General features: G+C 36.9%; 1 protein-coding gene across 2 annotated transcripts in view; it reads left to right on the forward strand.

Annotated features, from left to right (window-relative positions):
- The window catches only part of LOC140328579 (solute carrier family 12 member 9-like), a 115,986-nt gene that overhangs the window by 40,930 nt on the left and 51,528 nt on the right, over positions 1 to 23,528 (forward strand). For both annotated transcript variants that reach the window (XM_072408305.1, XM_072408306.1), the window contains one exon: positions 17,942 to 18,099. In XM_072408305.1, the coding sequence (XP_072264406.1) occupies positions 17,942 to 18,099 (158 nt within the window). The remainder of the gene's footprint in view (positions 1 to 17,941; positions 18,100 to 23,528) is intronic.

A 23,528-nucleotide genomic window follows, 5' to 3' on the forward strand; every position in this document is an offset into this window, starting at 1 on the left:
AGGCCTTATTAAATATTTAACATGCCCATCGCTGGGCATCACTTCTATTAATACAAAAGACATCTTGTTTAATGGAGTCTGCTTTGTTCAAGGTTTTACTTGCAGGAAACAGTGTAAAATCATTTTTTTCCTAAACATATTCACAGTGGACATTGCCTCGCTACTCCTGTAAAGGTCTTTTGAGGGTCATTCTATCAAAAAGTAACCATTCATCTCCAGAAATTTTGTTTACTTGGGTGATATGAAAGAGTTAAAGTAATTCTTATGAAAATCAATAGAAATCCGCTGTTCGGTGCTTGCAGACTACAATAAAATTCCCATGCTATTGCAAGGCTTGTATCACTTCCAAAAGATTGCCAAATACCCAAACTGTATTGAATTTATTCAGAGAAGTAGTGATAAAAAATGTGTAGGGCAATGTCCAGGGGTTTATTATTATTATTATTCTTGGATCAATTAGAGTGTATCTATGCCCAAAACCAGATTTGGCTTGGATGGGAAAGGATTACATCTCGAACTACTGTCAGATTTGTTTGTTGTTGTACTTTTACCTGTTGTACCTCTCTTCCCATCTGGTAAAATAATGTCCCTAGAACAGGGGAATCAGGGGAAATCCTTCTAGGGAATTTGGAGTATAGATACCCTTTAATAAATAATTGATGTTAGGTGAGCCAGATTTGTGACTAAAGTAAACAGGTTGCCACATTTATTTGTACATATTCATTGTTTTATTTATTACCCAGGTATCTTCTTCTTGTAAATCTTCCTGCATCTTCTTGGTGAACCTGGGCATGGGGATCAGTAGTGAACTATAAAACATATATGGCAGTGGTCCCCAACCTTTTGGAGCTCGCGGACCACTAAATTTATTGACTCCGGACCACGCATCTGGGGGGAAGGCGTGTGTCACGCAAAGTGGAATAAACTTCCCCCAGAGTGATGTCATGATGACAGAACCTGCCCACTCTCCCATCGCAGGTCTGAGCCCACCAGACCAGAGACACAAACCGGCCACCACCCTGAGTCTGCGATGTATACAGGAGACGTGGTCCGCGGCTCTGGCCGGTGCGCCCCCTCCAAGCATTGGGGGGTCCATTGGGGACCCCTGGTATATAGTATTCTTTCATTTTTGTGCATCACAATGCATGTATTTCTGAATCTTTTTGAATCTTCTTCAAGTAACATTACACCTATATAACATAAGTAAAAAAGTCTGAGGCTGTATCCAAATTGTAAGGAAGTTTTGATTTGTTCTAGTACAAGAATACCAGTGTATATATTATAGCACATGTGCTTGGGGTTACCACCAGAGGTGTGTTCCTGCATGCTCAGCTTTGGTTTTTGCACCAAATGGCCTATACTCCTGGAACACTACATGACGATATTGTTGACTGGTCTTTAGCTAGTTTTTGTTAACCTATTACCTGACCTACTGTTCTACCTTCCTGTATATGACTTTCATGTGCCTTTGGAACTGATTCTGGGGGGTGTTATCATATAATATTATGTATTTCAGTTGAAAGTTGAGGCAGAGGCTGCTTTTAACTCTTTTTTGACAAATGGTTTTAACCAAAGTAACCTCTATTCATGCCTTTGTTCACAGAATTATTTAGATAATGGAAACTTTGTGGAAAGGTTTTATATGAGCTAGAAACCTTCCCAAATAATATAGTCGGTGGTGTTTAAAAGGAGTAAATCATTTTCACTCTGCAAATATTCAAGAACATACAAAACAAATTAATTTACTATTCCTTTAGGAAAACAACATTATTGTCCTATTAGATTATTCCTTTACAAATAAGATATTTCTATTTCTATTCAGCTATTCAATCATTTTATCATATGCATTACAGACATAAAATATCATTCAAAGCCTTACTTAGGCAGCTGTTGTAATAAGTATAAAAACTTTTTTAGCTGAGGAAGCATAAATGATCCCATGTTGTATTAACCCTGTTTGTATATTAAACAGAAACAATAGTACACTTTTGATAAGATATCAAAGGGTTAACAGACCTCGCCATCGGCAGTACAAGAAGCAGCAGTGCTCACATCTCCTGTAGACCATCAGTCTTCGGATTTCTGACTGTGCTAGAATTCTCAAATCAGCCCAAGCAGATGGCATTAAGTGTAGCTCAGAGGGGCATTTCCTGGCCTTAGGCTCAGCTAGGTGTGTAGGGGGCACAGAAGCAGCTTATGTGCACCACATCTCTGTTTTCAATAAATCTTCAGAGATGAAAGGAGAGCATCAGCAGAAACCATACTTTCAACATGACATTGTTTTATCCTTTGTTTTCTGTCTTGCACCAGTTGTTTTTAAAATTTAAAAGCTGTTAAAACTTATAGCTGAGCACTGTGCTAAAAGTAAAAAAAACAATAGTGCATTTGTTTAATTTTTAAAAATTCATTTATTTTTAATAAGCTAGTATGATTACCTGAATTTGACATGATTTCTGCATCTTTTAATTTGCCATACTGCAGCATTCAGACTGGGAGAGGGAGAATCAGTACAGAGGATTACCATAATGAGTTTTTTTTTTTTGCATTCACATATGTTGTCTGGGAACAGGTTGACAGGAGGGAAAAGCATAGAAATTAACTCATCAGTCTATTTCTGCTTCGCTGGTAGGGACAATAATGGAACCTAGATGTGTTGCATTTTGCCCTTTATATAGCTATACTTATATTTACTTTGGACTTCAGTTTTGAACTCAATTAGGATATAATATTGACATTAATAAAATCATCAGCTAATAGAAAAATCATAAGAGCTATTGCAGTCTTGGAGAAAGGATGTAATGCTCGTAGTTCAATTGTTGTTCAACAATCTCATGGGTATTTTGGCAGCTGCTTGGCACAATGAAATAACTAATAGACTGATTAAAGACCATACAGTTTATAGAAACAGTGTGATTGTTCTCTCTATAAAAAGATGTATTGAGGTTACAGTGTCACAGTGTGACAATAATGATTTTCTGATTTTATTCCTTACATGAGTGCAGTAACTTTTGTAATGGCTGCAGATGTCCATTGATACACAACCCAAGTAAAATGGCTCATGTAGCTTTCCCTATCTCAGCCTTAGAACCCTGGTGTGTTTAAGATTATGGAAACCATAAGACAGTTCTGGGAGTTCACAAAAACTGGAACTGCTTACTGGAAATCATGGATTTAGATAGCACCAATATATTTTGCAGTTCTTTGGAGAGTATGTAGAAAAAATCAACAGTGCCAGAGAAGAAAAAATTCTTTACTTCAAATTTTCCAAATTATGTCTATCATACTAATATGATTTGGGTAAATAATTACGTTGGAAAAAAACATGTAGAATCTAATTTAGAATTAGAACCCCAACACTGAAAAACAATAATGTAAAAGTCCCTTTACCTGGATATCATCATTAAAATGATTTGCATTCTTGAAAATGTAATATCTTGTTTTAAATATTTTCAGTGTTGATCGTCTCAGTTTCATTCACTTCATTTTTTATATCTTTTTTTCAACAAAATCAAGAAAGAAATCTGCTCTTGCACTGGATCTTTGAAACATTGACTTGATTTCATTGATGCGGCCTATGTAAAGCATAGCACAATATATTTCAACTTTTATCAAGTAATGAAATGTTTATATCGGTTTCTGTGATGTATATTAATAGCTTTTTATGATGTCTTGCAGCACTTTAACTTCCAGTCCTAAATCTCTAGGATCCACTGATATTGTTTATATTTGATAAAATAAGATTTTCAGAAGTCCATCTTTTAGTAATTCATTTTTTAACTTGTTAGTTTATTGCCTGTACATCATATGCATGTACAAGAGTGCTGGAAATATTAATTCAGCTATGTGAGTTTATTCAGAAGGCTTCACGCAGTGCTGGGCCAGAGAGAGTCAATATCAGCCAGGAAAAAGCAGCTTCTTCTTAAATTGAATTCACTGGCAATTTAGAATAAGTAATTTTGGCCTCCATATGATTGTGCGTGTGCATTCACCTACTAAACACTCCCCCACCGACTCGGCTATCTCTTTGCTTGTTTTGGTTATTATTCTGTAGATTGAAATCCAACAACGCTGTCAAATGCAGCATCTGCTGGCTGGCTGAGCAGAGAATTAATTAGGGGAAGTTGACTCTTTGGGCAGAGCAGGGTAACGAGGCAGATATTCCAAGATTCGCTCTTTTGGTCAAATATTCATTTTGAGTAAAAGTACTAAACACTGATTCTTTTCTGTAGTTTACTGTCTGTAAAATAACCCTTCAACTACCAGAAAGGAACAACAGTTACATTGTTTCTGAAAGATTTCTGGTTGTATGTTAACTAATAACTGTAACTAAAAGTCTAATGTTTTATGGGGTGCCCAGCCAATATGTCATACCCAGGTACATAAAACTGAAAAATAATTAAACGCGACATAGTTTTTTTTTCATTTATGTTCCATAGGCTTTACAAGGAAGGGGGTATATACTTTGAATTTTTTGTCTAGCATTCCCTCTGACCAACCATTGACTCCAGTCCTTCTTGGTAATTAGGGTGTTCCATGCCTTCTGAGAAAAAGAAGCCCCTCGGTGTTGTGTGTAAATTACCCTACTACATATTTTTAGTGGCATGTGCCCTCATACGAGTATCTATGTGAGATATCCTAAACCTAAGCCTATCTACTGCAGGAAAACGCAGCGGTTATGCTGGCTCACTTGTTTTCTTGCTATTGTTTTTACAGCTTATGGCAATAAATGTGAATCAAGAGCAGTATACAAGTGGTATTTTACAATTCAGCCCACAGTTGTGGCTTTAAAACAGCACATTTTACAATCGATTGCTTTATTAATTCTGTGCCCCTAGCTTTCTTCACTCATGAACAGCATTGTAATTAGCCATTCTCAATCAGGCATCCTCCAGAGGTTTCCATGGGTTCCTTGAGCTGTGGCTAATTGTCCTCACATCCAGTGGTGCCTGTATAACTCGGGGTCTAATGCCAAAAACATGGCCCCCAAGGATCTTTTTACCTGTCTATAAGGATTGAAGTCCTACCACTGTGGTAAGAGGGATATTCTTCACACTGACCATGCATGTAGGATGCATTTTTCCAAATAATGTATTTTATTTAGCACGGGTTACCGAAGTTCTGAAACTTTTTTTAGGGTTCTTGAGAGGTGAAACAGCTGAGAAAGGCTGATCTAGAGGAAAAAATAATGTTTTCTCATAAGGAGTTCCTAACTAACTTCAGGTATAGGTGAGATGGCATCCAAAGTTTAGGTATCCCAAGTAGTTTGTTAATACCCTCCATGATTTTAGACAAAGGTAACCACTGGAACTTGGTGTATTTTAAAAACATGTCATTTAAAAGTCCACTCCAGCCAAACTGAAATTTAAGCTTAACTCTTTTTTTATTGGTATTGTGTATTTATATAAAGCTAACATATTATGCAGTGCTTTCAGAGTCTATAGCTGTTTCACTAACATCCCCTCAGGGTACTTTCAATCTACGGTTCCTACCACAGTCATAGTCTAATGTTTCTAACATAATCTAAGGTCAATTTAGAGCCAATCCAATTAACCTACCACTATTTTTATGGGCTGCATGCAAGAAGCACTGCCTATCTGCTTCCCTTTTATTTCATTGCTGTAATGCATTAGTCTATCCTAGTCCTTTCTGTCTATAACCTGGAAATGTAACATTAGGTGCACACTGTTTGACAGTACAACGGCTTTATGTACAGAGTTAAAGAAAAAAGTTAATGTAATAAATAGAGTGGAATTGTGACAAATCAATGAACATAATAACTGTAATCAGATATTGATTTTGATATTTTTGGAGTCTAGGGAAATAAACTGCAACATTTCAATACATTTTATACATTATATCAGTCTCATGTTAACTTGCTTCCATGTCATTTATTTTTTACACAATAAGCATGTTTTTTTAACTGCATTATTTATTTAATTAGCATTGTCTTATTTTATTGTATTTGGTATTCCAAATAATATGCATGTGTGATTCTTCATGATAGTGTTCAGATTATAGTAAATTATGGCAAAATAAAAACAGCCAGTGAATTTCTATGTCTATGTACTTAGGTACACATACTTATGCTTTCACCAAATTGTTATTTCATCAGTTTCTCTAGGGCTCTAAAACTTTCTTTTTTTGTTCATACTAAAGATAAAGGCTTGTTTTAGGTGCACTTCCTGTTTCCCTACCCAGAAATAGGCAAATGATGTAGACTATTGAGATTGACATTTTGGGGTCTGGACCATTGCCTAACAACCCTAATATAATTACTACCTAATTATTTTTTTAACCTGATAAATAGACTTTATAACCTGATAAAGAGACAACATTTGTTAAAGGAAGTTTCAATATTACAAAATGAAGCTTTAGATGAGTACTGCTGCAAACAGGAATAGTCAACCACATTTATGAATTATAAATGGAGAATGACGTCCGTGTTGTTGATAAAAACAGCACGGAAACCTTGGACAAAGTGCTAAATTCATGCGTCACAAATTGCTTTACAAGCACAGCTTAAATTTAGTTGTGTGATTGGTGTTTTGCGGTCCATTCCAACACACTGTGAATCAAAGGTATAATTAGTTGTTGGTATAGGTCTTGTTTGTGTTTTTCAGAATTATATGCCAAGGTACATCTTGTATTGTTATAGTTACTGAACATCTTAGCTTCAGAATGTGTGTTAAGGCAGAAGAAGCCCTCTAGTTCAGTGAAGTGAGATCCCTATTAAGTAAAGATCACCTAGAATACAGCCATTCCTGTCACATCACTTCAAGGCTGGCCGCCTTTCATACAGATAATCACAGGCTGTTTAACAGCTTTCGGTCGATAAAGTGACTTTACCATCAGACAAGTTTCTGCATAAAGAAACAGCAACATCACCTGCAGAGGGAGGGAAAGTAGAATATAAGAGGATGCCAGTAGGGGAGAATAAAGTTAAAGAATTTATGCACAATAGAAAGAACTGGATCTTAACTGATCATAGACTTGCAGGAACCTCACAAAGCACTGCTTGTATGTAGACTAAACACATAAAATAACCCTAAAATGCTTACAAATTGAAACAATTCCTCCCCTGTGGAAAAGATATTTAAAAATATGCAGATTCAGTAACACAATAAGATAAGAAATGATGTCAAGTGGCTGTTATGACTACACTTTGTACATTACATTTTATTGTCTTAATAAATAGCTTATTACGGTTCATGGAATCTGCTGCCTCACAGATGTGCCTGGAAGGATTTCCAAAAGTTGGGATTCATCCTTTTTATAACATTTCTTAGCTGCTTGAAGACAAGGCTTACCTTATATGATACAATAACATCCCCTTTTCTACAATGGGTCTAAATTATTAAAGTTCTCTAAAACTGGAGATGATTTCACTTTAATCAGTATACATTGGTGATCCAGCAAACCTGGAATGGGTTATTAAAAGTAATTTGCTATTTGTTAGCAAATGGTTTCAATCCTGGACCTGTTCCATTCCAGGTTTGCTGGATCACCCAAGGTTACTGATGGAAGTGTATCTTCTCCAGCCTTGGAGAGCTTTATTAAATCAGGCCCAATATGTAGATTTTGCTGGCTGTGATCAGCAGTAAGAGGGCAGAGATGGGTGCTGAATACTGGGACCTTGGATAGACAAATCTGTTACAGGCAGGGCTGACCACATACAGCTGAAAAGCTACTTGGATGTACCATCTGTAAATACATGGAACTTGTATATGTGTCATAAGGTGCTGACTGGTACTCACCTCTTACTTAAAAACTTACTCTCCTGGTCCCTACGTGTTCTGCATAGTCCATCTCACATTTTCAAAAACCTGGGAATGTTAGGCAGCATTTCTTCATGGGCTCCTTATTAATACAGGGACACTGGTAAAATGGAGGATCACTTCTTATCAGGGACATTGGGTTTGATATACTAAACGGGTTTGGACTGTTTACTTATCCTGCAAGGGACAAATCACTTACCTTGCTTAGCACAAGCTCTGCAAGCTTCATCCATCCAGATACGAAAAAGCAAAATCATGTTTTACTTAACCATTATTAGGTATTCTGTGCAAAGGAACATTTTAACACATCTAGTAGGCGAGTAAATTATTTGTTGAAGGGGCCAATTTACTTTGCTAAGTGAATAGCCTGGAATCATTTAGTAAATCAATCACAGTGTGTTAATTAGCTCCGTACCTTAACCAGGTAAGGACTGAACACTGTTTTAAAGATAGAACCCACCTCTAAAACTTACATATTTTGGCATGTCTGGCCCTTTTAAACTAGAACTGTATGGAGATATTCGATCTTTCTAAGAACTATATTTGTAAAGTGCTATCATGTAAAAACATTTTACCAGTGTTCCATTGGTCGCGCTTGGCAAAGGCACACTGCATAACTAAACTCTTCATGTAAAAATATAATCCCGAGGGAAATCAGAGCAGCAAATTACTTGAATGAATAAATCATAAAGCTTTCATTTTAAGAATATTTAATACGCTATAAGGTATATAAGAGTAAATCTATGTCATGCAAAAAAAATTTTGTCTTTTAAACGAGATTGAGAAAAGGCTATGTATCCCATCATTGCTGTTTTGTGGCCCACCAATAGGATGATTAGAATTCAACTAAGTTTCTTGCCTGAGGGAAAACAAATTGGAATAAAAAAGAAAATAATTGACAATTTGTCAGATTTTCTCATGTGCTGGAAGGAAAAAAATCATATTCAGCAAAATCTGTAAAGCTAATTTATTGATTTTCTTCTACCTTAACTATATTGGAAAGCTTTGCCAGCATTAAACGTTTAGAATCAGACATGTGTTCAGTCATTTAAAGTCACTGTCACAAGAGAAAGAAAACTGTTAGAGTGTAGTAGAAAACTATAAAACAGTAGCAGGAAGATTGAACAGTAAAATGATAGACATCAACAGGTAATCTCCTTCTCACATGTGTAGAGTTGAGGGAACCTTCAAGCAGAAAATGATGTATTTTTCAGATAAGTGAGGGCGTCTGTATCACTAGTAAAATTGGTCGCTTTAGGCAGCTAAATGCACCTTGTGTCTCCTGGATACAGCAAATAATAACCTCTGCTCAGGCACTTTCCCGATTAACCCCATAACTGCAGCTAATTGCTGATTCCTCAGACAAGCCTATGATGCCTGTTTCAGCCTACAATGAGTTTTCTTTAGATTCTTTGAGTATTTGTTGTAACAAAGTGGAAATATGTGTGGGAGTACAAGTGTCAGGAAGAGTTAAAAAACAACACAAAACACTCAGGCACTGCTTAATTAAAAGCTAGTATTCATGTTTATTGGATGTGTACAATGGTCCAACACAACAACAGTTTGATCAGAAAGATCACCCGACTCGATTTACCCCAGAGAGTGCCCATAGCCATATCATCTAATTGGGAAGAGTCAAGATGGGGGAAGCTGGCAATTCTTTATGTGTATCCAGAAAATGTCAGCGTCAGCGCTCAATTCTATGATACCTGGAATTAACAATTATACACTCATCTCAACCAATCAAATCCCTACATGACCATTGCTTAAATGGTACATGACCTTGTTAAAAAAACTTTCAATTGTTAGTATGAGATTATATTTTGTACATTACCAGCTGCTTTCTTTCACATGACCTGTCGGAGCATAACAATACCAACTTTCTTCTTATCGGGTCACTTCCACCCCAATAAGTGTGGGAAGGCAGACATAGGATGGTCACAAGGGCACAGACCAGACTGATTATACAAATCCACATCACATGTATTCAGTATTCCATGTTTTTTTATTTAACTTGCTAAAAATTTTACCTCTTAGGTGGCTGACTAGAGGGAGAATCAAAAAGTTTTACCAATTCCATAACAACTGTGCCTCAATGATGTAAAATGGTGCGACCAAAGTGCATAACTTTCATCATAGGCACACTTTGGACATAAACATTTTGCACTGTGGTGTCTCCAACCTCACAGTGTGGTTTTGTTTTATTATCATGGCTTTCATATTGTGAAGCTATCCACAAACTCCACATACTAATTTACCATGGTCTCTAACAACCTTCATTTCTGAAGGGACATTATTTTTGGGTGTCTATAAAAGAAAGATGGACTTTGGCATAGCACAGAATATGAGAATATGAGACATCAGTCTTGAAATAGTTTCGAAAGCTTGGTAAGTCAAGATTCAATAGACTTGAATTCAATTTGAATTAAAGGTAAATTGGGAGGACATTCTGCTTTTAGTGTATTGTCATTTTTGTATTGAATTATATATATGCTGCCTAAAAATTGTTTGTTGCACTTTAAACAGTATTGCCGTAATATGCATCAATAATCATATAATTAGACATTAATGATAGGTTTAACAAACTAGCAATATCCCCTATTCCAATGCAAGAATTGTGTCAGCTTTTATGTAAATTTGGGGGGTTCTGGGAAATTTAAATACATACTATGTACAAGTTTTCTGTTAACAAACCCTTTGGAAATCTTAGGAGAACAGCTTACTGGATGTCAACTGAAGAACAATACAATTCAGTGATGTGTAGCTTTAAAAGGAGGTCATTATACAAGCTCATACCATCTGTACTATACTCAGCAAAAACCCTGATACAGTGACATCTATATTTCCTAGCTAGATAAGGGTCACCTATGGACCACCAATGATTTCTATTTTGTGGTTACCCCCAGTGACCTAAAACATTTTTTTCCTCCTGCCCCTAAGCCTAATACCTTGTGCCTTCCTCCACTACCCCTGACTTCATTATATTTAACAAAATGAGACGTGGCATCTATACAAGAAACACCTTCTGTATTAGTGCACCTGCATCTAGCTAGAAAACCATTTATCACCCTATTCTGCAATTTAATATTAGGTGTATGAACCCAGAATAGGTGAACTATAAAAATATTATCCAAAAAATGTCTAAGCTAAGAATCAATGAAGATCTGGCCAGATTGAACTGGCATACAGGGTGTAGGTACCTTTATTATTTATGGAATTTAACATTGGAAGTATCATGATCTTGTGGGTGTCACTGGTTGTGTGCTACCCCTGGCACACCTTTCACCTAGCCCTCACCCTAGCCAGAATCAAGCCTTAGGTCAATTAGAACTCCTCTTTCCATTTGGATGTATTATATTATGATCACAAGAAGTATTTTTACCCAATCAGAGTCTCCTATTTGAATGAGCAATTAATTACTTTGTATAACCTCTGAAATAAGGACCATTTTGTATGTCAAATTGGGCCATAATTCGGTATTAGATAGTATTAGGTCAGGAGTTGTATTGGTCAGAGTGATCCGAACATTTCAGGGGAAAGTGTGTATATCCCTTAAATGTTTTCTAAGAGTTATTGAGTTTTGTTATTTCATTTAGAAACAGCTGGCTTAGTCTGGCCCATGTTTATCATATCTAATTGGTATAAATGACTCTTGGGGTTTTAGTAATGATGTTGCACATGCAGTTTGGCTGTTGTTACTGGCCAGATTCACAGCCAGCTGGCTAACCTTGTCTTATTGACATCATGCATCGGACTAGTACCTCTGTGTTACCAGGGCACCTTGTTATCCAGCTGGCTGCCCGCCACAACTCATGGCATTAAATCATGACAATACTAATATTTGTCTGCTCCATGAGAAAAAAATTGTACTATACAAAAAAACAAAACATAATTTTTGCATTAGGTGTATTGGTAGAAGGAGTTATGTGATACATAGTTGACTAAAGATTAGATATCAGAGTGTCCCCAGGTATATCCAAAAAGTACCATTGCACCTTTTCCCCCTAAATGCACAATTTTATTCAGGGGGATTTAAACTTTTTACAACTCCTCTACTTTTTAAGTCATAAGTCTGCAGTTACCTTTACTATGTTTGTAAGGGTTATTTATACCTGAAGGTTTGATGGGCAATGTATTTTTTTTTTTTTTGCTGATGACACAAAAGTTTACAATCGCTTTAATATTGCTAGAGGTGCTTTCAACATGGACTGCTATTTGACATTGTTAAAGACATATGAGATATGACATATTCCTAACTGTTAACAACACTGTTATTCGTCCCTCCCTCCAGGCACGTTGTCTTGGCGTCACCTTTGACTCTGCCCTCTCATTTACCCCCCATATTCAGAACATTTCCAGGTCGTCACTTTTACCTGTGCAACCTCTCCAAAATCTGCCCCTACCTGTCCCCAAAGACCACCAAACTCCTTGTACACGCTCTTATCTCTTGTCCGGACTACTGTAACCTTCTCCTCTCTGGTATTCCACTAACCCGACTCTCTCCTCTACAATCTAATATGAATGCTGCAGCCAGACTCATCCATCCTTCCCACTGCTCCTCTTCCGCTGCATATCTTTGCAGATCTCACCATTGGCTTCCATTTCACCTTAGAGTCAAATTTAAGCTCCTGTGCTTTGCCTTCAAATCCCTCCACAGTCCTTGTCCAACTTACATTTCTGACCTGATAGAAAAATACTCCCCTAGCCGCTCCTCCAATGACCTACTAATGACTTCCTCACTCAACCTTCCTCAACCTCATCACATGCAAGGATACAAGACTTTTCTAGAGCTGCCCCGACTCTCTGGATTGGTCTTCCTCGTCCTATTCGGCATGCTCCTACTTTCTGCTTATTTAGAAGAGCACTCAAAACCCATTTTTTCAAACTTGGCTACCCATCTTCTTCTGTTATTTGAAATCGTCACTACTTTCCAACATTCCATATCTCCCCTCCTATTGTGTGTTACTTCCCCCACCTACTAGATTGTAAGCTCTTCGTGGCAGGGTCCTCTCCTCTTGTATCACTGTCCGTATTCGTCTGTCATTTGCAACCCCTATTTAATGTACAGCGCTGCGTAATATGTTGGTGCTATATAAATCCTGTTTAATATTATAATAATAAAAAGCAGTGTAAACTGCAGTTTAACTTTCTAAATGCATATTATTAGTACAATATTGTGAGTACTGTGTTGACCAAAAATAAATAATTTTTTTGGGGGGAGGAGATGTTTTCTTCAGATGATTGAAAAATGTACAAACAGTGTGCCCTTGTTTTGGGATCAACCATAACCATAATCAAATTGAACAATGGATTGTGTTACGAGAGAAGAGGTCCTCAACTTTTTAAATAAGAGATGGTTCACCATACTAAAGGTAGATAAGATGATGATGTGTGAAAAACTCTAATTAAAAAAAAACTTTTCCTGACATCATTTAAACACACTATTCCTTTATGTTAATTATGTTTATTAAAACATAGCAAAACTAAATATTTGGTGCCACATTTAGAGGGTATTTGGTGTCATGTACCTCAATTTTCCCTGGAAAAGGGTTTTAAGGGCCTTGATAGGGCCATGATAAATGTGTTGCTGCAGAATTGTGTCTTCTTATTTTGGATCTAGGACTGGACTGTCCTGGAAGGAATGGGTGGGCCAGGCACTCCTCCCTTGTCCAGGCAAAAAATGAGGATGACTCTGGAGCACACGACCATTGATAAAAATGTACCTACCTTTGAGTCAGGGGAAGTTCCAGCCTGAGGCCAAGTGTCACAGGTGAAGAGGTTGTGCAGCCTGTATGCTGGGAGAGCCCAGAAGGACCCCAAAAGTTGAGATCTGTGGGAAAAATAAAAAGTGAGCCAGCAGGCTAAATATTTTTGTTTGTCATACTGTAATGGCTCTGATCTCAAATGCAGCCTTAAACCACATAACCGGTACACATATTATGTTTCTCACATACCAATGCAGATATCCCATCCCCAATAACACACGTAGTTAATATACAGTCATGAGAAAAAAGAAAGTACACCCTCTTTCAATTCTAAGATTTTATGTATGATGACACCTTAGCAGGTTCTACAATTATTTACACCTAGCATATGGGGGCACATAAGTAACCAAAAGTAAGAGGTCACCCTACTGCCCAGCATAGTGGGGGCACGAAAATGGTCAGAAGTGTGAGGACGCAAGACCAAATAGCAATGTGGGGGAAAGGACATTAGGGCACAGAACTGAAAGGCAGTATTGATACAAAGAATTTACCAGACCAGACGTATGGTGGCACAGGACTGACCAGCAGTAGTGGAGCATAGTACTGATCAGAAGTGTATAGGAACACAACACTAACCAGTAGTGTAGGGGTACAGAATTGCCTGCAGTGTAGGGGCACAAGAGTCACCAGCGTTGTGAGAGCACGGGATTTAAAAGGCTTCGTAGTGGCACAGGACTAACCGGGGCACAGACTATTTGCTCCCAAGTCTTCATGATTGTCTTCTATGTCATCTGCTGGAGAAAACCAGTATAAAAGATTTGGGACTGTCACTGACTTTGAACAAAACCACAAATGTACACAGCATGCTCTCTGTTGACTTTTGCAAGGGGGGAACTTACATCAGAGAGGGCAAACTTGAGAAGTCACTTTTGCAAACCTGGAGTAAATGAGCACGGGCACTAAATAGACCATTTGGTATTTTTCAACCATCAATCTTTGTTTCTATGTGCTCATATTCTGGGAAAGGGGGATAATTGGTAGGTAAGTAACCAAAACCCAGTTTGCGTAGCATAAAATGAGCAGGTGTCAGCTTCCCGTGGCATAAAATGACCATGTAAACCACCTCCCATTTTTCTTTACAGCGAGCTACATTTCACAGAGAGTGAAAAGTTGGGTTGATGTCAGGTTATTGGAGGACATTATGTAGAATCTGTATGCGAGGATCATTTTGAGAAGTTCCAGTGTCACATACTCAGCTGTCATTACAGTGGTCTCTGCCATTATTTTCCTGACTCTAACGGAGGGAGCAATGTGATTCCTATTGTGACATGAGTAGGCGGCAGAGGAGATGGGGGAGGGAGACTTTCGCCCCCCACCAATTTCCAGTGCTGGAAAGTGCACTCATAAATAACATTTATTTCTGCACTTTTGATTAACAAGAAAAGGACTGAAATGCGTTACAATTATAGCTGTCACATCCTAATATCTTAATGCACTGTAATAATTCACCAACATGCAGGAGCCCATGTGTGTCATTCATATTTATATTTCTGTCATGAGTAAAAGGTTCACATTTTTCTGCCTTTAACCTCTTACCTGCCATAGCCAAATTAAAGTCTAATGGGTAATTCTCTGCTTTCATTTGTGCTCTGTTTTCACTCAAGCTCTGATCAAATAAAAGCCTTTTTCAGATCATATATCAGCCGTAGCCATAGAAATTGTGCTTTTATACCATGTTTACTATTTTAAATGTTTTGCCTTTTCAAGGACTATCCACAACATAACCCCCAGCACTATCCTGTTAAATGGCAAGTAGGCACTGACGCAACAAAGTCAGCTGGTGTTGGGGGCAGGGGCAGAACAGCACAGATTAGAAATACAGCACTATCATACTACATACAGGCTTTATTATATATCTTTTATACATGTAAATTGTAGAAGCAGAGATGGTTTTCACAATATATGCCAATTCCTCCATGTGATATTATACCCGGGGAAGTGACAGCACCCTCTAATAAACAGCCACTGCATACTTCAGTGTTTTTTAATTAGTTGGTATGTGGATACAACCCAAAAATAGTGGCCCATATAAATAAATATTAATTAAAAAGACAGGTAAGTTCCGGGATGCCTTATGCCAGTTTTGTGACAGCCAGATATGATACCTCTGTTGAAAGCAAAGGAATATAAATGACAACTTCTTAAAACATGGAAATAATGTTTAATTTTGATATACTAATTCTATTATTTTTAAGTGGTTCCACATCCTAAATGAACTTCATTTTTATTTTGCTAAACATGTTGTATTATGAACATTTGTCAGCATTTATTATTATATAAGTGTATAAGGTTTTTACTGTTACTATCCTTTTTTGCATCTGTGCTTCTGATCTCTCCCATTCATATTGAAGTCACTTTCTATCTTAATACAAGTGTTGCAGCAGTAGTTGGACTTTTTTCTTTAAGAAAGGCAATGTGCATAGACAGTGCTACTTGTAGTCTCTACCAGTTGTTCAAGAAATTGAGTGCAATACTGGAGAAGAACTGGGATCTGTCAATTTCATAAAAGAACGCATATGAACACAGAATATCTTCATGGCAGGTTCAGCAGGAGTTACTGAATGCTACATTTTTTTTTTAAATGACTAAAACTAAGAATTAGTTTTTATATCCCTGCAACATAAATGACTGGATTTAAGTCTACTAATGTGAGTCCACAGACTAATAGGCTATTCATTCTGGTGGAGTATTAATCACTCCCATTGAAACACATAGATCTGGGATGTCTACCAGGGAATGTCAGATTTGCAGCTTTATGAACAGACCTCTTAGTGTACTTTTTCTAAACTTTACCTGGCAATGCGAGAGGGATAAGAGATCACCTGTGAACAGTTGTTTTGTCAACTTTCTGACCTCATGCTTATAACTTTGTAAAGCCAACCATTTATTGTACAGTGTTGAAAACCAATAAGTCAAAACCAATGAATCAATTAAAAATCAGTATTTCAAAAAAAAAACATTTTGTGATATTTTTAACCCTTATATGTTTATAGAACATGTAAATGACAAAGTCATTTTGATTTGGTTCAATTGTGAAATCAATTGTAATTCAAATTAAAAATTCAACAAGTAAATGGCACATGGTATAATAGATGACATGTTATAAATGCAAGGATCATTATGTCGACAATGTCATCAAGAGAAAATTGCATATGTGTGTATGCCTATAATAGTTCACAGTAATGAGGGTAATGGCTGTCAGACCTTAGGGGACCACTGACCCCTTATTCTCAAAGCCCAAAGCCTATAAATTTGACAAAAAAATTTCCCATTCTTATTTTAATCCTGCTTTGCCACAAGCACAGGAATCAAGGTTTTAACCCGTTCCATTCCATCAAACACACCTGAGACGTTTTGGCTGTACTTTCACTTTGACTTAAAATTTAGATTCCAAAATAAAGCCAGCTATGACTAATTCTCTTTTCCAAGAAAAAAACAAACTTTTTTTTACAATTGTTCCAGTGAGATGGGAAAAATATTTTTTCTATTTAGAAGAGGGAAATAAAAATTCAGGCATCATTTCACACTCATTAATGCTGCTTGTCTACAGAAAACAATGCCAGATACCTTTAGGTGTGTTTTCAAGGTTTCATGTGCATAAAGTCAGAAAAAATAGGTTGAAATTTAGGCAATACTCTTGTCCTGTTACTTTTTGTTTTTTTTGTTTTTTTTTGGGGGGGGGCAGCAACACACAACACACAAAGTTCACTGAAGAACAATAAAAGACAAATACTATTTGTGTCTATGGCTTATTATCCTTTTAAAATACACTCTGTTTTGTATGAAAAATAATACTCAAACTATTAATTGAAAGCAAATCAAAGTATAATGGCTAGTCAGTTATATTCAAATGGACTCATTCGGTAAATGTGATACACATGTGCAGCACTATGGCTACCTAACCAAAGGCTGAGATGGTTCTGTCATTTGAATATATACTACAGTTATATATTGGTCAGAAGTTAATCATTATATAAATGTATCTAAATATCCTAAAGCAATTTTACCTTTCTCATGAACTGTATCAGCACTAAATATTTATATATATATATATATATATATATATATATATATATATATATATATTCTCAAAGAAGCATCTAATGGAAATGGCTGTTATCTGATGGCCTGTATGGATACTAGTGCCGAGGACATGCTCAGATTTCACTGTTAGGGCCATACCTACACAGTACCATAATGTAATGTAAATGCATTTTGTTTCACTACAGTGCACAAATGTCCTTTTTCAGCCTGTATGCAAATCAAAGAATGTCTGTTTTCATCATAAGCCTAGACAACAGCTGTTTTCATTTATTGATTTAAAGCAGTACCATTATCAAATGATCCTTTCAACTATAGAGTAATAATACCAATGTTGGTGTCTTGTTATTCACCTTCCAGGTACCTGCTGCAAAATGATTATAGCTTCTTGAGGGATATTAATGTCTGGCAACCTCTTGTCACAATTGGGATATACTGCTCTACTCTCTCAGCTTCCATGAGCAACCTTATTGGAGCTTCTCGTATTCTCTACGCATTGGCAAAGGACAAGCTGTTTGGTAAGAAAATTTTGTGTATTAAAGAAGTAATTGTTAACTACTTATAGCTGATAACCTTGCAATGACCATATACAATTCTTAGAAGATCAATACAAAGGAAAGTGAAATTTATATCTATATGAAGGTTGTCAATAATGTACTCTGCGGAAATACCCCTAGCCTAGCACATCCTTTGGTTAAAACCACACCCTGCCTGGACCCTGTAACCTTCCTATGCATTAATTTTCTGAAGGTTCTAACTTCTATCTTGGACTTTTTGGCCTCCTTTGGGCTGATCGACTTTTCCTGGCCTTGCTAGCACCCTTGTCCTGGCTGTGTTCCTGAATACGTGTCCACTGTGTGCTCTGGATTTAAGGCCTGGCATAGGTCAACACTAGCAACAACGTTGGGCAATTCTGTTCTAACTGTTCATTGTTAAATTAAACCCTGTCAGTATGGGAATGTTTATACCTACCCACAAAGACCTGAAAAAATTCCCTCATCATCACTGAGTGTCTATTATCACAGGCACGGCTCCATTATCTAACTTTGGCTCCTCATTATGACAAACACTCTTACTGGGTAATAAAAACAAAGATGTTATGGGACAAGCAGTGTGAACAATATTCCATCATTTGGAATGCTACAGCCATAGTAAGAGGTAATATGATAAAAGTAGTTTTTCTATTCTGATTCATTGTGAGAATGCAAGTAAAATAAAAAGACCACCCCTCCATATTATCACACTTTACCCTTATGTTTCCTATTAATGTAATTATAATAAATGAATTACAAATGCAAGGCCAAATTCAGATAAACTGCACCCATGGCTATAAGCCCTAGTAAATTAGGAGTTCCCTTTTAGCAAAGTTTAGTTCTTACTATACCGGAGGAAATGCCCCTCTCCCCCCACCTTAATTTTTTCTTTCTTTTTTTTTTTGAATGAGCATTGATAATAACACAGCAAGCATCTCAGCTTCTTCAGCTCTCTTGTACTGATTAGAGTACTCTTGCCAAGATTACCTCTAAGTGGTCCTGGCGTGTTTTTATCCCATGCACCAAGTGAATAAAACCAAATGAATATGCAAATTCAGAGCTATTTTCAAGGCTTGTTACCGTATCTCATTGGGTAAATACATGTATATAGTCAAAGCAACATATACTTGTTTATGTAATTAATTGAAAATTATTCATTTATTTCCTCCCAGGGAGGTGTAATGTTTATTCTGTAGACTAAGTTTGCTATTATATTCATTTCCAAGAGCTTTTATGAAACATTATGTTACATAACTGTATAAAGTTAAAAACCTGGCCCTAGCGTACAGTGACACTAAGATAACAGTGCAGCACATTGTGGTGTCTACAGGTACCTAAGATAGGCCTCCGGTCCATGTAAAGCCTCCTTGCATTTGCAGCCCAGGCAATAAACCGGGCCTTGCTTTCTGCCCAAACTTGAGATTAAATCCTTCTCCCTGGCTGTGCTAAATCTGACACTCAGTTCTCTAGTGCCAGAATTTTAGTAAGCAGTGAGGGTTCTTGGTTTACACAGTTGCATAAAAATGGCTCCCTTGCATAAAAAGTCAAAGCTTCCTGTACAACCTGGGCCTCAAATCTAAAGGGGCTCTACAGGACACAAGAAACATTTTGAAGGGCTACAGTCATTTGCTACCTTAGAAATATTTTCAGCCAAGTCAGATTTACTTTACAACATATACTGTAGATCAAATTATTTTTGTATGCATTACTACATTGAGAAATGACAAATTTAGAGCTGGATGTTACTTTAAACAGTTAAAATGAAGTTGCATATTGAAAAGCAATATTACGTTCCTGCAACTGTAGAAGCTACTACTATAGACAAATTATGTCACTAGGCTAGTTTTCTAATATGAACAGCAGGATAGGTTAATGTGCAGGTGTCAGGATAGGAGAAAAGATACATTAAAGGAATCCTGTTCATTTTCTTGTTCCCAGTACATGAAAGTAAAGTCAAAAAAACTCAACTGATTTTTTTGTGTGCAAAATAAATCTCCTTTAAAATATTAGCAGTATTGGCTCATGTTACACATTTCTTGCAACAGAAAGAATGAGACATCATGGCTACTATAGGACAACATGTTTTTATCTTGATATTGGAACCATTAGGTTGCTTTTAAAACAATGGCATGGTGCTATATCCTACTGAATCTTGCTAAAAGTATTTTTCTGTATGAAGGTAAATGATAATAGTGGTTGAGAAACCTGAGTGGGTGTGATATTATCCCGTCTGGGCCAGCTAAACATTACATGGGCACATAATCTCCATTTACTTTTTGGCAGTGTAGTTCCCTTGTAGTATAGATGTATAACATCCATGCTGTTGGTTCTGAATTTATACCTTGGCATCCTGGCAAGGACAGAAATCATCTAGCCGCCAGTTCCTATTGTCGTTTCTGAAGGCCCACACTTGTTTCTTGAAATGAAGATATTTTCCTGTTACATGTGCACATCAGTGGTGTTTGGATTGGACTTCTGTTTTTCAAAGCAGACAAAGCAGTTGTCATACACAGTTTATCATTTACTGGTTGATGATAACCGTCTTAAACATTGTAATTACTGGATTGTCTGCCATCTTATTTCATAATTTAAACGAGCCAAGTTTAGCATTCGGTATTATGTACTAATTTCTTTTCTGGCTACAACACACTCATTACTTTCTAATTCTTTCTGCACTGGACCTTCTGGATATACCATTATTATTTAAGATCATTAGTTCCAGAATAATTGGCACCAACTTCTTAAGCACATTTTACGGTCTGTTTCCACTGCTTTAAAATGTGTTGGACTATAATAGCTGTTCCAGTGATTTCATTAGATGGCACAACTCACATGACAAACAATGATGAGACAAATGGCATAATAGATATTTCTAATGTTATGGCCAGTGTCTATGATGATGACAACAATAAAGGGGAGTGCTGTACCCATTGGTGTGATTTATTTTATATGTATGTTATATTGAAACCTCCTTCTCTTTCCTGACATTTTCTAATTAAAGTTTTCTCCTTATCTGTTCTTCCATTCGAATTAATTCCTCCCATCTTCTCCAAACGCAGCTCACTCATCCTGCTGGACGTCCTTGTCAAGTCCTCTCCATCCTTGGCAGAGACTCTTAGCTATCACTTAAACGATAGGAATATCAATGCTTTCTTTGGCTCCAGTTTGGAAAAAAAAAAAGACCAGCTTGCCGTTGTCCGTCTACTGTCCGTCTCTCTGACGGCCTGCAACAGAAATTCTGTCATGGATGTCTGTGATAGCAAAAAAGAAAAGGTGGAAGGTAGGGGGGTTGCGCTAAAGATAAGGCTTCCATTCTTTTTACAGTATTCTGATGCGACGGTGAAAATATATCAAGCTTTCCCTGTTCACAGCTGCTGTGAAATTTCCTTCTGTCGGTTTCTGTGCCTTCAAAAAAATGTTTATCACAGTTCTCTTCTTTGTTTTGGACCTGAGCTTAGAATAATGACACTTGTGAATCTGAATAGCAAACTGTCGAAAAGTGAAGAAGTTTGTTTTCAACTATTTCATGCAACCAGGTCTCCGCCAAGAAATATGCCTTTAATGGCTATTTATAAGATTGAATGGCTAAATGATCTGATTTGTGTTATAATAAAGCAATCATTTAGACAAAACACTGTCAAAGTACAACATGTTGATATCAATGCAGCTTCATTCGTTCTTTTTTGAACAGCTAGAAACAAATCTTTAATGCAAACACCACTCCAGGATTTTGTATATTTTATTTTGTAAAAAAAAAATTCTCATCTTAGCAACACAACTGGGAGGCTGTTTTACATGATGAGGATGCTACATATTAATGTACGTTCCAGTAAAATAAGTGCTTAAAATACATATGTATTAAGCAACAAGCCATTCAGAGTCCTAGGAGAGCAGCATCAGACAGAAGACAGACGTGCCAATTGCAAATTCCTGCAACCGGGGATGGAAGATTCCTGTTTGATCGGGTCATTAACTCCACTGATTTTGTTTCTTTATTTCTTGGGAAATATGACTTGAAAAGTATAATACAATGGTTTTGCACATTATACTGTCATTTAGGTTAAAAAGTACGGATATAAAAACCAGACGAGCAGAACATTGAATCAGGTCTATGAATGGTTGCAGAAGGAGGCCTTAGGTAATTTATAGGGAAAGATAATAAACTCCCCTTTTTACTTTGTTAATAGTATAGATGTCCTGATTCTTCCATAGTGTGATATCATATGTTTCAGTCTACAGACTCACTGATATGTTAAGCTATCCATAGACATTAGATGACAGTTGTTTGCTAAGTTAGTGATATATGAGCAGATCTCCCAGTAATTTGACTTTGCCTGAGAGATCTGCCTGTCCTTGCAGTGAATGTCAAATAGGTGTCCCTGCCATGTCTTTTACCTCTGATTTATGTGATCTTTCATTTGACATAGGTGAAGTTAAAGGACTGTTCCTTTTACTCTGTGGAAAAAGGCTCTTTAATCAATTGAAATGATTTTCCAGCAGTAACATTTAGGTATTTTCTATTATATTTTTTTTGTCATCTAATTAACTTAGGAGTTTCCCAATCTGAAAATAAAAGTTCCAATTGATACATCATTGTTATTGTTACTACAAACCTTTTATATACACATGACATTAATATACGGTATTGTGTTGACAGATGCATGACCTGTTTTATAAAGTAAGAGTTGCGGGGCAACAGTAACAGTAGAAGTGGAAGTAACAGTAGACATCGAGTGTAGAACACTGGCATGTTGTAGAAACTACTTAGTTGGTATATTGCTTATAGTGTTGAGACCAATAGTGACCCTTGGCATAGATACCCCCCAATCCCCCCCCCCCCCCCCCCCCCCCCCCCCCCGCCAGGAGTTTATAGACATTTGTAATGCCTAGAGCCTTTTTGTTACCAAACAGCCTGGGTTTCCTTTAAATTGAGACCAGATCCCTTAATAAAATGGTCAGCCCTCTTCCTTTTGGCAAAAAAAGGACCAACTAGCAATGACTACTGGGGCACATGGTACCACTTATCTTTTATGAGAAAGGGTTCATGTTTATTCTAATTTTTACCTTAACCTTACCAGCAATGTGTAAACAGGAACCCATGACCATTCATTCCAGTGTTACATAGCCTCCTGCTTCAGCTGCTCTTTGCTCCACAAAGACAGGATCCCTGTCTGCCTGGGCAGAGTTCTTGTCGATGTGTTCAGATGCACGTTATCCTTAGATGACCTTATGAGGGATTGCCTAAATAAATGTAGATAATTATATTGTGATTTAGGCCTTAATACAGATTTATTTTTTATTTTTTTACAAAAAAAAAAAAGCTTTATTGAAGTTTGTAACAACAGTTTCCAACGGGGGTATACATATATATTAAACATATATTATGCTATATATATATATATATATATATATAT

Source organism: Pyxicephalus adspersus, chromosome 4 (genome assembly GCF_032062135.1).
Source record: "Pyxicephalus adspersus chromosome 4, UCB_Pads_2.0, whole genome shotgun sequence".
NCBI lineage: Eukaryota > Metazoa > Chordata > Amphibia > Anura > Pyxicephalidae > Pyxicephalus > Pyxicephalus adspersus.